General features: G+C 34.3%; 1 protein-coding gene across 3 annotated transcripts in view; it reads left to right on the forward strand.

Moving 5' to 3' along the window:
* LOC108564215 (lachesin-like) overlaps positions 1–15,489 on the forward strand; it is a 106,813-nt gene that overhangs the window by 77,954 nt on the left and 13,370 nt on the right. For all 3 annotated transcript variants that reach the window (XM_017923174.1, XM_017923176.1, XM_017923175.1), the window contains 2 exons: positions 9,505–9,663; positions 9,890–10,018. In XM_017923174.1, the coding sequence (XP_017778663.1) occupies positions 9,505–9,663; positions 9,890–10,018 (288 nt within the window). The remainder of the gene's footprint in view (positions 1–9,504; positions 9,664–9,889; positions 10,019–15,489) is intronic.

The following is a 15,489-nucleotide window of genomic DNA, read 5'->3' on the forward strand; positions in this document are numbered from 1 at the left end:
AGTAATTAAAAGAATTTGAACAAAATAAATTAACTAAAAAAAAACTTGTCTGTCCACAAAGGGTTAAAGAAATGTAAAAATATATAGATTTAATATGTGCCCATTTCAAAAACGGTAAAGTCATAATTATATATACATTATACAAGTGATTGAAGCATGATTTTTTCACAAAAATCTAAAAAATAAATATGTCAATGTTTTTTTTTAAAAACTTATAAATAGAGAATATTAATTGTAGGAATACGGTTTGATTTGCGGTTTTAGTATGTACCCAGTAGAATTTCTCCATCAACGCTCTCCTTAATTTACCAACTTCGTCTCGATGTGAAGCGAGAAAATAAAGTTGCATTGAAACAAATGCAATCCGAAAGTTTGTCCGGTCGATCGTGAGCTGTTTTCCTAAACCTTAGCCTCATTTATAATTAATGTCGCTGCAGGGAAAATATACTATCTAACTCTTAGTTACTATCCGTCATCAACACTTACTTCCTATTAAATACTACTATCATCGAGATAAAGTTTTAGTACTTATTTACAGTAAAATTACAAGTATAAAGTAAAAAGCTCAGTTTTGATAAAATTGCTAATACAGTCGGGTCACTGGTTAATTGAGACAGCCGCTTATTAGGGACAAATCGTAAAGAACAGGAAAAAAACGAGCAAATACCAAATGTGTCCTCATTAAGCGGAATTACCTGTACATCCATAAAACTCCATCAATAAATTATTACTAAATTGAATATAAATTGAGCTATAGTACGCACGTTATATTTAAATAAATAGTTTTAATTATAACAAATTGTTGAAATTAGTTAAATGAATTGCAGGAATTTTATCGTGTATTCTTTAAACCCATTATCCGACAATTGTTGTGAATTCGTGATGTGAATTACAATAAACTGAAATATATATGTGTATATATATAAATTGAAATTAAACACATAACATGTATCGGGCTGAATTTTGTTCCTATTTGTTGATTTTCAATTTTATTTATTTTTATCTATCGCATCCCGCAACCCATCACCATTATGATTATCTACAATTGTATAGCAACAAATGAATTCAATTATCATCGATGAAAATGGGATTTTGCAACAATCCGTGCAAAACCGGATGGAATTTATGATTTCGATGAGCATATTTTTGTCCGTTTTCATCGCCCGGAAAAGTGGATTCACAACTTTCCGCTGTCTTTTTTTTTCCTTCATTTCTTCTTAGGTAGGGGGTGAAATTCCTTTACGTGCCACACTATAAATCACCGTCGAAATAATAACCCTGTCGTCTCGATAACCCTTCAACCAGGATATCCATAATATATTTAATAGTCTCGGCGAGACCAGATGTAAATGATGATGAGGACGAAACAAAGGGACAGAACAATGTGAATTTAAAAAAAATGAGTCGACGGGATGCGATGAAGAAGAAAATATATATATAGCAACCGTCGCGAATTAACGCTACCGTTTTCGGTAATTTTAACTGTCGTAACATTTTTTTACGGCGCACTTCCCTTTTAACACGATTTTCATCTTCCAACATTTATGACGCTAGAGTTTTCATTGCACATTCTTGTCTGAATCAGCTGCAACACGGATGGCCATCTCACTGTTACCTGTTTTTATATTGTCTTTTCATTGCAAAACCCTCTGATACGTGGATGCACAACTTACATTTTCTTTAACGTTTCTGCAGCTGTTAACAACTTTACAAAAAAAAAATATATATATAAATTTAATACTATTTAATGATGAATAATTGTAAATATGTTAAAATACTTCATTTACAGGACTAAAATTTGTATTTGTCACTTTTTACAAATGATGATCTGAGTCATTGAAATATCTTCAAGGTTAAAAGCCATAGTTTCACCAATGTAGAAGTTAAATGTTATGTGATAAGGCTATATAAAGTAGTTGATGGTTAAGGGCGTTCTTTGGCCTTAGGATTGTAGGAAAGAAATTCGTAGGCGGGAAAATCAAAATTATGGGATTTAGATCAGAACGAGATGGAACATTTACCGATAAAAAGGTACATATCCTTCGGTAGAGCGATAAAAAATTAAGATGACATACCGTTTAAAAGGTTTGGCGCGGAGATGAATTGAAAAGGCAATTTCGGCGCGGTGTAAAATCAATGTAACAGGGCGTCGCGAGGATCGTCTCAGTGGAGGAAGGGTGTAGAGAATAAATAAATAAACACATTAGGTGAATTGAGCGTGGAGAATTACACGTCGTCAAAGTAAATGAGTTATACGAGGGGGTTTTAAATAGCGAAACAGATTTTTTCTCCGGTTCCCCTTTCCTTCCTTCCTTCCTTCCTACCGTACTCGTTCACATGGCTTCGGTTTTTATGACAGTGAAGTAGGTGGAAATCGAAAAGGCGTCAGGTGGGACTGGATGGGTTAATACGGTTTCGAGAACGAGACGTGTTGAGGGAGGAGAGCATGATGTAGGTGAGGGTGAGGTGTGAAGGCACGACGGCGGGTGGAAAATGCAGAATGGAAGTGAGGAATAAAATAAAACGAAACGAATAGCGATCGCATATTTTACAAGAGATAAAAGTATAATAAAGTTCGGCGCTCAACGCTTTTAATATATGTAGAGTCACGAGTGGTCGACCTCCGTGAAAAAGCTTTTGGGGAGTAGTCCCCGTCGTCCTAGACGATTCATTGCGGTCAGAGAGGAGTCCTCGGGCCTCGATTGACTTAGATTCCTATCAATCCGCAAACGAGAATGCCACGTCGATGGAAGGAAGAACAGTCTTTCATGCTCATAAAAAAAAGTCCAGGATCCACGGATTGATGGCCATAGTCAGGGGTGGAAGCTTAAGTGATTAAGGCGCCTTCGCCAATAAACTTCAATTAGCGCATGTGTGGTGATGAAATGTCGACACCATTTCTGTTTTTCATCCGATGCATTCTCATCCATTTCGGAACTGAAGTTTATCTGATTGCTAGCCCTGTTTCAGTTTGTATGATTGTTACGTTCACCATTCATCTCAACTAATGCTTTCCAACAACTTTCTATTCTGGACATGCCACGTCATACTACAATTAGTATATAATTTTGACCAATTTTTGATTCATATTTAAAAAAAAACGACTACATTCCTTCAGTTTCAGTTTTGTTATATGTAAAAGATATTTTCTGTAATTTGTAATAACTCACTTGGAAAAAGTACACTTAAATAAAGCGAATCTAATTGGCATTTAAATTCAGCAAACTGCATTGGAAGCTAAGAGACAAGAGACGTCAGAGATATTGTAGAATAACAAACTGATTTATAAAAGCCATTCTCTAAATGATGATGTTATGTGGAATACAGTTATAATATTTAACAAGCAACTCCAACATGCACATACTCTGTCGTTTCTAATTGGAATCTATGCAAATAATCACCGACGTATCTATATGTAATGCAGTACTAATGAAGATCATTAAAAATGATCTAAATATTTCAAATTAAAAACATATTTATCAATTATATCTTTATGCAATTATATCTTAGTTTTGAAATTAATTATCTTTTTTAAAGATTAAATCTCAATAATTATTTTGTTTTATAAAATCTTATTAAGTATAGTTTTAAGATTTTCCGTAACTAATGTTGTTATCCAATTAACAATTTATCTGAATTAATTTTAAAAGTGTTTTAAATACTATAAATGTCGATGTATTAAAGAAGCAAAGTAAGAGCGATTTCGAATGTTGTTATTATTGTTATAAATCTACAGTTTTGGGGTGTGTTTGAGGAAGGATTTTTTAATAAATTTTAAAACAGCAGCGGTGGTATTTGTAGATTGCGGCCAGGAACATGGGGTGGTGGGAGTGCGACGGTTTGGCGGGGTCTGGTTTTCCCTTAATGTAATAATGGTTTAATCTGCGCCCAACCCCCCCAAATATCCGACAGCTTGTATGCCAATGTCCGTGGCCTGTCTAAACGAACCAGACGCATCATCAATCATTTCCGCCAACCCCGAAGACAACCTCGCGCCACGCTTATGCAACAACGCGTGGACTAATTAAAAAATATGGCTTGCGATAAAACAGGAAGAAGCAAAACAAAAGAGAGTACAAAAAAATACAGGAATTCCTTACTGTAACTACGTTTAATTATAGATAGTCAGCGCTTAGTTAACGTACATAATTCATAAATTTGTTAAGTGAATCTACATTAATCGTATGATTTATTTCCAAATAAATAACCTTGTGTCTTATTTTTCATACGTACGTACTCGATATTCATATGAACATACACTCTGTCTCTCGATCATTATATGTATTTGTGGATAAATTTCAATTTTATTTCAATCAAGTGTTAGTGTTAGTTATTTTTGTTTCCTTAAACGAGTTTTAGTTTCTAGGTAATGCCATAATCTAACTTGAAAAGAAGTTAAATACACAATATGAATACTTCATACTATGGTTCGATTAATAATTGTACAAGTTTGTATGAATTTCAATGAAATAGAAGTTGATAATTATGTACGTATAATCGAACGTGCGTTAAGTGGGCGTTAACTGTATATATTTTCTTGCGTTGTTCTTGAGAGTCTGGAATCAATATGACGGCTCGTTGGGTTTGACATAAATATTTAAATTCCTACGTAATTGGGAAAAGGTGATAAGTGTTGAATAAAGATTAGTCTTGAGGGGGCGCTCGGTGTTGACGCAGCGAGCTTGAGGGTCGCATTAATTCCAGGGCTAAACGAAAGCTAGATTTGGTGATAGGCCACACAATTTAGACAAGAACTATAAGAGATAACTTCAAACACCTTCAACTTTGTGCAATAATAATCATTCAAAATTCAATTACGTTAACCGGCTCACTTCCATCCCACAGCCGCTGTTTGCGCACAGTCTTTTTGAGGCAATTTATGCATTCCTTGCCTTCCCGGAAATCTAGCACCGGATTATCATAAACGCTTAGCACCGTTCACGTGTTTAATTATTTTACGTGTTTCGGAATGAATTGCCGGGCGTCGGAGTCAATTGGAAGTTTCGGCGTCGACAATGGCTCGCATTTGGTCGCATTGGTTTTGGGGGGAACTGAGTGAGTGACTGGCCTCGGCTTTACGGGGGGTGGCGGAGCGTAGGGGTAGTCCAGTTTAATGAAAGCCGTGGACCGCCGCCCCCCGAGAAGAAATACGGCCGCAATCAAGTGGACCTTTAATGCGTCCAGGAATTGTGAGGGACATGGCCTGTTTCAATTCCTTTCCGGTCGGCCAATCAGTACCGGACCGAGTGGAGAACTCAGTTAACTAAACTACTGCTCATTTTATATATCTCCCTCTGATAACTTCATTTTTATCGATTTTTATAATATCCGGGGGACCCTTGATTCTATATACCCTTCACGAGCTGACAGGGACCTACATATGGATGTAGTATAAACATAGGCTGTCCGAACGCAAACAACTCGCTCAAGACAAACAGAAATCACCGAAACACTTTTTACCGTGTTTACAATAACTTTTCTACTCGTAAATACATTTATTAACCATTAAACTTCAACTTATCCACTACAAACAGTACTTTGCCATCAACTCATCCAATCACAACATTTTTTACTACTGCAATTTACAAACATTTCACAACATTTCATTATTCACTTCAATACTTAAATTAAATATTTCAAACAGTAACTAAAAAAAACTGCCAGTATAATTTTCAACAGTAGTTGAAAACAATGAAATTTTTATTGTTCCCAATTTTTTTTTCTATTTTATTTACTTAATTAAATTTCTTTAAATCAGAAAGAAAATAAAGTAAACTTTTTATGTTCCAAATTAGTTTGGAACTTTTTAAAACAATAATTTTTCGAAATTTCATAACGCTTTCACATTATACCTCATTGATAGGTAAATTAATAATAGGTATCTTATTAAATTCGTGCATCAACTCGCATCGCTATTTTAATTAGCAAACATACGCGATTTCCATAAATTATAATTTGATTGTAATTCTCCGGTAAACAATGAACACTAATAATATTATTATGTCGTCACGTGATTCATTATTAAATATTCTGTGGCTGCATCCGCTATGGCACATTCATTTGTTTTAATACAAATTAATCCGGAAATTCGGGATCACAAATACACACAATGCACGTGCATTGTAGTTCAAGCACTCTTTGATTCTCATCAATATCAGATAATTTTTAAATTTATTTTCCAACGATTTCCAATCTATTTATTTGCATCAATTTCGAAGTAGTTTGAAATTAATTAATAACATAAGTTTAATTACTTTCTTATAGTTTATTATAATGATTAGAAAAAAAAATACAAAGTTTAAATTTGAAGTTTGTAGAAAGGACATCATTATCCTCATTTTGAAAATCGTTCATCTTGATTGAAACAAATGCTGTGGTGCAATTGTATCTCTATTAATGATCTGTCGGACATCTCGTCGGAGTAAATCCGTGGGGGTGTGCTGAAATCAGTATTGATATTTACGCAAGTCTTTTCAGAAAGGATCAAGTTGTGCGGAAGGAGAATAAATGAAGTTAAAACTGCATCGCTTTTTAAGTGTACACGCAAATTGGCATGAAATGTTTATTGTGGTTAAGAGAGAAGAAAGTAAAAAAAAATGAGAGTAGCCGACTCTCAGGGTCTGATATTAAAGGGACATAAAGGCATCTCAATCAAACATTCCCTAATGACGAAAATAATAATGGAGGTTGTGTTGTTGTTGTAGTAATTTTGGAGATGTGGATGATACCGACGGGATTTAGTATGAATGGGATACAGCAGCTTTGGTGCAGGATCACTTAATATGTTATTGAGGCGTTTCCATCTGCGGTTCAGCTTAATGAAATGAAGGGCATCTCTTGCTGCACGTTGTTCGCACGTTGGGATCTGGGAATCAGCTTTGAGGCGATGGGTCGATCATTAATTTGTTTATTTTGGAGGTGATTGGTTTAGGGGGAGGTAGGGGATGGGGATCGTAAGGGTCGGCTGGACATCGATTGAGTGTTGTTCGGATGCTGCTGCTCCCAAGACAGCAGGCCCTTGTGGTTACGGGATGAACTTTGACCCTCGAGCCACGTGCATTATTATTCGCTGCAGCAAGCCCAATGCTCGAACGCTGCAAACTTTTTTAACTACCAGAATTCATTAAGAATTTTTCTGTTGATAAAAGTAAGATGTTTCTACGTTTCATTTCACTTGAGGTATCCACGCCACGTCCATACTAAACGCGTCTGTATACGTGAAACTAAAGTTAAAGACGAGCCTTCTTCTACTACTCCTTTTCCTCATCCTCCCATGGTATGTATTCAGCGCACTCATTATTACCGATCGCAAATCGATACGTTCATCTCAAACGTGCGACGAGCCGATCAGTTAGTTATTCGGCGAATAAACGGTCGATAATATGCCGAGGGCGGTTGTTGGGAGGCGGTGGTATATGGACGGATAGGGATGCCCCTTAATCAGGAAACAGGTAGTGTAATAAAGTCTTTGATCTTCGAAAACGGCCTTCTTGTATAGCAGATGATCCGCACTGGATTTCACGCCATTATAGGACCCAGGACTGCGACCACCCTTCACGCTTTTACTATGCTGTCAATGGAAGCGACGGGGGTACGCAGATCATAATCTTCTTCGGTTTCGCCACCTTCGGGGACCTTTCCAAACCGAAACCATCATTCAAATGCTATTTTTATTTATGGGCCGCAATGCCATTACCGTTTCCTTAGCTACCTGTCGTCGTCAACCCCAACCATCAGATAAAACTTTTCCCTTCATCCAAAACCAAAATTAACCAAACTCGCAATTTGCACGACTTCATATCATTTAAAATCACTATTTATGAAACTTCACAGTCCTATAAACTAGAAGACTTAGTAAAAAAAATGAAGAATAGTTAGTAACACTTTATCTTACCTTCTATATGTGTATCTAATATTCAACTATTATTCAACAAGAAGTGAAAACTAACTTTGAACAGAGCTTAACGGAACAAACTTGATAAATTATAGTTTAACCGACTTACAATTATTGGATATAAAAATATATAGAAGAAACTATTATTAATATTATTTTATAAAATATAATTTTAACAGATTTGATATAATTAGCACATAGAGATTATACGAAGTATTCGAGCAGAAGTTTCGATTATGAGTAGATGCGATTGCCAGCTGTGTCCTTGTTGAAATACGGTCGAACTTCGCTGAAAACAACAAGTAAACTCGAAGATATTCAGCCAATTAGAAGAATTAATGTACCTGACTAGAAGAAGAAAAAACAACGGAAAGTTGATCAACATATCTTAATACGAGGGTATCACAACATCGTTGATTGATCTTCGAAACTATTAAAGAAAAATAGAGAAATAAAAAGGATGAAAACAACAATAAAGGAAGATACGACCTTTCCCAGCTATTATACAATCAAATTGTGTAAGTTCTGCAACCTTCTTCGAATACCGACTTTATCTACTCAAGCGTAGTATTCAATCAAGCTATGAAAAGTATACTTCTTATTTGCTACCCATTTTTTTCTCTTTTATTTTATCAAATCGGGAATGGTTGTTATAGAATTACAATTTGTAACAAACTATGGATTAATAATTTTTGATGATAATCATTTTATTGCAAATGATAATTTATCAAATCGTAGTAGTAACTATTACTAAGAACTATTACTAAGACTACAAGCAGCTATAATTATTACCAATATTTATACTTTGATTAGTTTATATTTAGTTATAATTACTAATATTACTATGGTGTGTATAGGTGAATGTTGTATAATAGACAATTGCAAAACTGAAGATAAAAATAATAAAAGAAGAGAATTAAAGTAAAAAAAAACACGGGACAAGATGTTAAAATCGTGGGTATATCCTAGAGGGACGATCAAAAAGTGAAAAGTTGCCATCTGAATTTTTCGGATATTGGGCATAAGCCAAAAACGTATTTGCTTGTTTCGTACGAAAAAAAAGCAAGTAAATAAATAAATAAAGAATATAAAAAAAAGAGGAGATAAATAAAAATGATCAAGTTTTGGACACGGGGACGGGTAATCCGGGACGTGTCGGGCATCCAGGAATACGGGAATATAATTTAGCAAAGTTCGGGACCCCGCACATGTTACGTGGATGGCTCTTCGATCGTTAGCTCCTGCCGGCATTATAATAAAACTGGAAACTTAGCCCAATCTATGTAAAAATATACACAATAATTCCGCAAGCCGATTGTCATATAGATAAATTTATGACGGGAGTTTTCCCTCTTTTCCGAGACAAAACTTGTCCCGACGGGGAATTGCGATATTTACAACTGGCTGTTTGTCTCTCTATCTCGCCTGCATCGCTGTTTCTCCCCCATCTCCACTATTTGTTTCTTATTCTTTCATCCTTTTTTTTTTCATTTTGTCCCATCCTTATTTCCTCCCCGCCGGATATTGCCGTTTCTGGGAACAAACATAAACGTGTACATCTAAACTCTAATTGCCATTTCTTTAATATCTGTCCATCTTTGTTGTTACAGTACCTCCGAACATCGATGACTCCTTGAGCAGCAGCGACGTCATTATCAGAGAAGGCTCGAACGAAACATTGAACTGCAGGGCCACGGGATCCCCGCATCCCAGCGTCAAGTGGCGCAGGGACGATAACTCTAAGATCACCATAAACAAGACACTTACCGGTCAGTGAATGCCTTTATAAAACTTTTTACTTTGGCCACAATCAAAATATATTGCCACATCCACACCTACTTCTTTCCTTCGCCTTCGGCTTCTACTTCTTCTTTTTTTCCGTCTCTTCCTTTTTTTTATATTTCCCATAAATTCCGGTGAATCAATTGAATTATACTCTGCACTTATTTTTATTTTGCTGTTCTTATCCTATGTATGTGTTCGTTTGCTCAACAGTTACCGAGTGGGAGGGTGAGAACCTAGAGCTAACGAAGATATCCCGTCTGGATATGGGAGCTTACCTCTGCATTGCCAGCAATGGAGTCCCTCCGGCTGTAAGCAAGCGTATAAAAGTCAGCGTTGACTGTGAGTATTTTATAATTGGTATTGTTGTGGGAGGGCAGAGTTCAGGCTTCGCCGAAGAAAAGCAAACAATAAATATCTAATAATAAGGGGGGCCGTTCCGAGGTAGAAACAAAGAAAACACCGCCACTGTCTCGTGTATAAATTAGTATCTATTGTCCAGCAGGAACCAGCGTGCAATTCTGACTGTCAGCCTTACAATAGAGGCGTGAGACTCTGTTGTGAAATTATACACTCCACAGTTCTACAATGGTCAGCTAATGTAGACACCATTTGGATGCGCTACCAAATAGCTACTGAACTAAACTAGTTAGTCAACGCTAATATGCCTTCCATTCAACCGATCATCGTAAATATACAAATCATTCTCGTTATAATCATGCTGAAAAATCCAACTTCAATTCGAACAAATTCCATACATTACAATCGTTATACATGTTCCATACATTATAACCAAGCCCAAGTGGAAAAATAATCACTTACACACATTCAAAATCTAATTTTAAAACTAAAAACCATTTTTTGTCTCTATTATTCAATCAGCTTTTCACCTGAAATACAATTGCAATACAACTAAAAAAAAATTGAATTGCTGAAATTCTATACCAAAATAAAAGACTTTGGTATATGCACTTTCTAAAGTCCTTATATAACTTATTATTTTTTAGATAATTTTATAGAAATTGCTACTATCATTCTTAACTGTCTTTTTGTGATGCTTATAATTAATAAAATCTATTCAAAGCATTTTCTATTGAAAATATATTCGTAATAATTCGTATTTTTTTATTTGAGAATTTTTGATATTTTCAATATAAAATATTCAAAAATATCACAACTTGCATTGTGCAATATTATAAATTAGTACATTTTCTTTTTCAGTTAGAAGTTAGGATGCAATACTGAAACTAATCTTTTTCAGAAACGGCAATCACTATTTCATCCAAACCACAATTTATTTTCGCAACGATGTTAGAAGGAAGGGATGCAATCTCCTAAATGAATTTTTGAGTGGCTCACATTATTTTAATAACATTATTTCGGATCTCGCGCAAAGTCTGCTATGAAATTAGCTGTGCTCCTCTATATATCCTCGACGACACGCTAAGCCTCCCTTACGTGGATCGGAAAATTGCTTTTCATCAACAATCAACTTATGCATTAACCACAATCTATTTACATATTTTAAATATACAAAATTTGTCAATTAAAATATTTGCTTTTTTCAATTACTTTTTTTGTATTAATTACACGGATACAAGTATAGTACAAAATTGACAAAAACAATATTAATTATTCAATACTAATTAAATATTTTAAGTGGTCCGAATTAGGCAATCTTTAATAGATTTTTTTCTTGTGAGTTATGTAATATCAAATGATCTAAAGATTTCTTTCTTGTAATTTTGCTATCATTGAGAAAAAATAAGTGCAGTCCCTTGGTACAAATCAAGGTCACGTATATATTCATTGAAGCTCATTCCTGCTCAGGGAATCCTCTCTTATTCTGATCCGAATTCACATGATTGGTTATCATCGACCGCAATGTTTTCATTCCACTGTGAACCAGATAAAAGCATACGAAAAGTCAGAGTTTACGTGATACGTTGCAATTTTTGCATTGCTCTAGTCGCGATGCGTAATGGAAATGTGCTGCGGACAAATAATTACGTAGGAAGGGAGAAGAAGAAGAAAGAGAAAAAAAATTATATAAAAGGAAAGCGGTGAACTTTTCCGAACATTTTCTTACACCCCCCTTCTCTCGTCCCGTCGCAGCCCCATGGCTTCGGAAGCAAGGAGCTAAAATAAAAGTGGAATAAGTTAAATACAACTCGCTGAGGACTGGAGAGAGCAAAAAAAACGACGAGAAGAGTACGCAGTCGGGATAACTTACAAATTGCTGGGATTCCACAGAAAACGGTCTGTTTTGTTTCACTGAGGAAATGAATTAAACTACATTATTTAGCTCACTAAGAAATTATTCCGGCCCTTTCGCCGCTTAATAATTATACCATTAATTCACAAATAATTGGGCAGCAAAGCAAAAACGATTATGTAATGTGTGCTGCTATGTTAAATCCCATTCATAACCTCTAGAAACGTCAAATATGTCGAGTAAACAAATATACATTTGATCCAACCTATTAATAGATTTCTTTTTGGTTCATTATTTAATTTCAATTAAACAATCTGTTAATTTAAAATTCCATTAATTGTCTCTAAATCTAATTATTGTATTCATTGCATTCTATTAATTGTCGTTTGTTATTTATTTATAATCAGAAAATTACTTTTGCGTTTATATTCATTAATCATTATCTGAATTATGTAAAGCAAGATCATATATTATTCATTACTAATTAAAACGAATTTGTAAATCATAAAGTTTGCATAGTTTAAAATATAAAAGCTTAAAAATTAATCTTATAATTTCATAATAGATTATTAAATTTTACGAAAATATTTAAATAAAAATTAGAAATACTTCAAAAAATGGTTTTATTAGATTTCCATTTACAAATTAATCAAATTTGTTACAAAATTATATTTAGGTTATTTTATATTAATTATTAAATTTGAGTTAATTTTAATTAATGTAAATATATTAAATATAACATAAAATATGAAGGAAACTGATGTTGATTTGTTACTTACTAATTAAATATTCAGCATAAGTTGAATGACATAAATGTAATATAGAGCAGGAAACACAGCGATAATTACAAACTATAGTTGCTATAGTTTATTAAATCTTTTCACTATGCACATTATGAAACTTCATATTAAATGTGCATCTTTGAAATAGCTTTACTAATTGGTTGGAATAATATTGAAAAACAGTTTTAATTGCGAGCTTGATCGTTCGCTAAGCACTTTCAGTTTTGCAAGGGAAACTACAGAGCAGTTTCGTACCGAAACAATTTTTTAATATACGTTTTCGCCGTACGCTTTGTAAATGTTTAGGGAACGCGAATTTTCTGGAAATGTAATATAATACAATACTCGACATATGAAATAAAATCAACGACAAGTAACCTTTACAAGCGTATGAAAAATACGGCTGTATACATATTTTTATATTTTATAGCATGTGCACGTCGCAGGAGGCGGCAGGAGTTGTGCACCCTCTTAGTAGGTAATAGATTAGTATGGATTTCGTGTAGGAATTTAATCAAATTACCGTGGATCGCATTCGGAATTCAACATTTTCATATTATTAACGTGTATCATTCTCGATGCGCATCAATTCGATGAGTAATACATGTATGGAACAACAAGTTAACTCCCCCAATTTTCCTGGATGTATTGAGTATGACGCAAAGCCGTTTCAGCCAGTCAAATAAATGCAACGACATTCTTGTTTCCAATGCATACATGTTATTAAATCAGTTATATTTTATACGTATCTTTGTTATTGTGAACACAATCCATGCATGACATTCTCAATCAGGGAATCCCCTACATGTGCTTTATGTTTTCCCAAGGTTATACGAGTAAGTCTCAAACAATATGTACGGATACAAGAGATCAGTTGTTTTCACTATAAGTACATCGTTTAACGCTTCCTCGGTTAACGCCACTCTACTAATATAGTTTTTTTTTATTATTACTATAAAATGAAATTAAAAATATTAGCAGAAAAGTCAAAATAAGGTTTTGGAATAAACTTTGTTGCTGGAAAAGAACTTTAGCCCATATCGCTGGACACATTTCGCTATTCCCTTCAATAGTATATTAATTACTAAAGTTTTAAGAAATATACAAATGAAAATATACTTGTCCCGAAGTGTCCCCATTAAGCGAAATCGACTGTAATAACAAAGGTAATGGTATTCTCTATGCAATAGAGCAACGTCGATGGTAACCGTAAACCAAGTCCAGTCTGGGAATTTATCGAACGACCGCTCATGCATTTCGGGGGCGACGGCGGTAGCAGGGGCGAAATTAAATCTCTTGAATACGTGCTAATAGAACGGTTACATTTTTTTTAACACGAATAACGCACATGCAAATTCTTCTCACTTTTCTTTTTTTTGGTTTATGTTGCCGTTGTTCGGTTCTTGTTGTAACAAAATACCCGCTCCACTTGGACAGCCCTTTGTGAGGGCGACGTCAATAATTAATTGCAATAGGAGACTCATATCGCGCCGTTGACATCATATACGCCATGTGATTAATTGATTGTGGGAAGTGTAGGGCATTGTTTCAATTGATTGCCGTGTGTAAAATTAAAGCATCGTCCAGGACGAGCGTATGGTGAAGGGTGCGAGGGAGAAAAAAAAAGAACGAAAAGCTCGTAACGCGATGTCACAACTTGCTCTCGTCGTAAAATATATTAAAAATAAGGGTAGAAAAAAATTATATATATATTTTAATAAATAAATAAAAATTACAACGGAATACAATATTAACGGACAAAGGATGCGTTGGGGACAACAGAATGTTGCGTGCATGAAACGTACTAGATATGTATATAATAATTTATAAAGGTGGGCAGTAACAATTCAGTAATAACTTATATAGGGTTCCAGAAAAATGGTGTTCCGTGAATATTTCAGGATTTACAAAATGTTCCGTTGCAAGAAAAGTTTGGGAAACCTTGATCTATATGAACTGAAAACATGAATTTTTATTTTCTAGTATAAGGGCTGCAACTCTACAGCCGCCACTGTTTAATATATATATATATATATTAAAATTTGGACATACGCGCATGATTATTGTGAGATATTAATTTAACGCAGTAATTGTACTAGTTGATTAATGTTTGAAATGCCGTTCATAATAATAGTCAACATCGAATGGCGCTGCCCCCGCCGTCCTGTATATAATGACGCCATATAGTAACGTGTCCAGTTTGCAATTGTGCAGACCCCGCACATACATATTACATAATCTCCGCACCCGCCGCTCGGAGATTATCCCTGTTCACGCATTTGATTTGCTTCATTTTTTATTTTTGGAAATTTAGTTTATTTGATTTCATTTTTTATTGATTTATTTAAAGTCCTGAATTATTTACAGTTTGTTTAAAAAAAAAGATCAAATTTTAGAAAAAAAAAAACTATATTCTTCTTGTAAAAATTAATAATAAATATATTATTACTATTAAAAGAGGAATTAAGATTAGTATGATTTATTTTCTTCTGAGAGCTTTCGTTATTTGTTCCATTTTAGTTTAATTGTAAAAGTATCTAAGAATTGCATTAAAGATGATTGTTAAGAAGTTGATCCCTTTCTTCGTCATTTCTATAATTATTTTAACTCCAATTAGTTCGAATCTTGGGTTTTATTTCTTAGTTTATAAGTAAAGCAATCTCCTTTGATCTTACGGTAATTATAAGCGTTATCTCTAATTGTGCATTAAAGAAATTTACAAACTCTACTCCTGTTCGATCTGATAGAAATAATTCTAAAATCGTTTGGACTTGTTATTTCTTGCCGAAATTTGATAAGATCTTACACGTTTTTTT

This window comes from Nicrophorus vespilloides, unplaced genomic scaffold (genome assembly GCF_001412225.1).
Source record: "Nicrophorus vespilloides isolate i.1.1-1 unplaced genomic scaffold, Nicve_v1.0, whole genome shotgun sequence".
NCBI lineage: Eukaryota > Metazoa > Arthropoda > Insecta > Coleoptera > Silphidae > Nicrophorus > Nicrophorus vespilloides.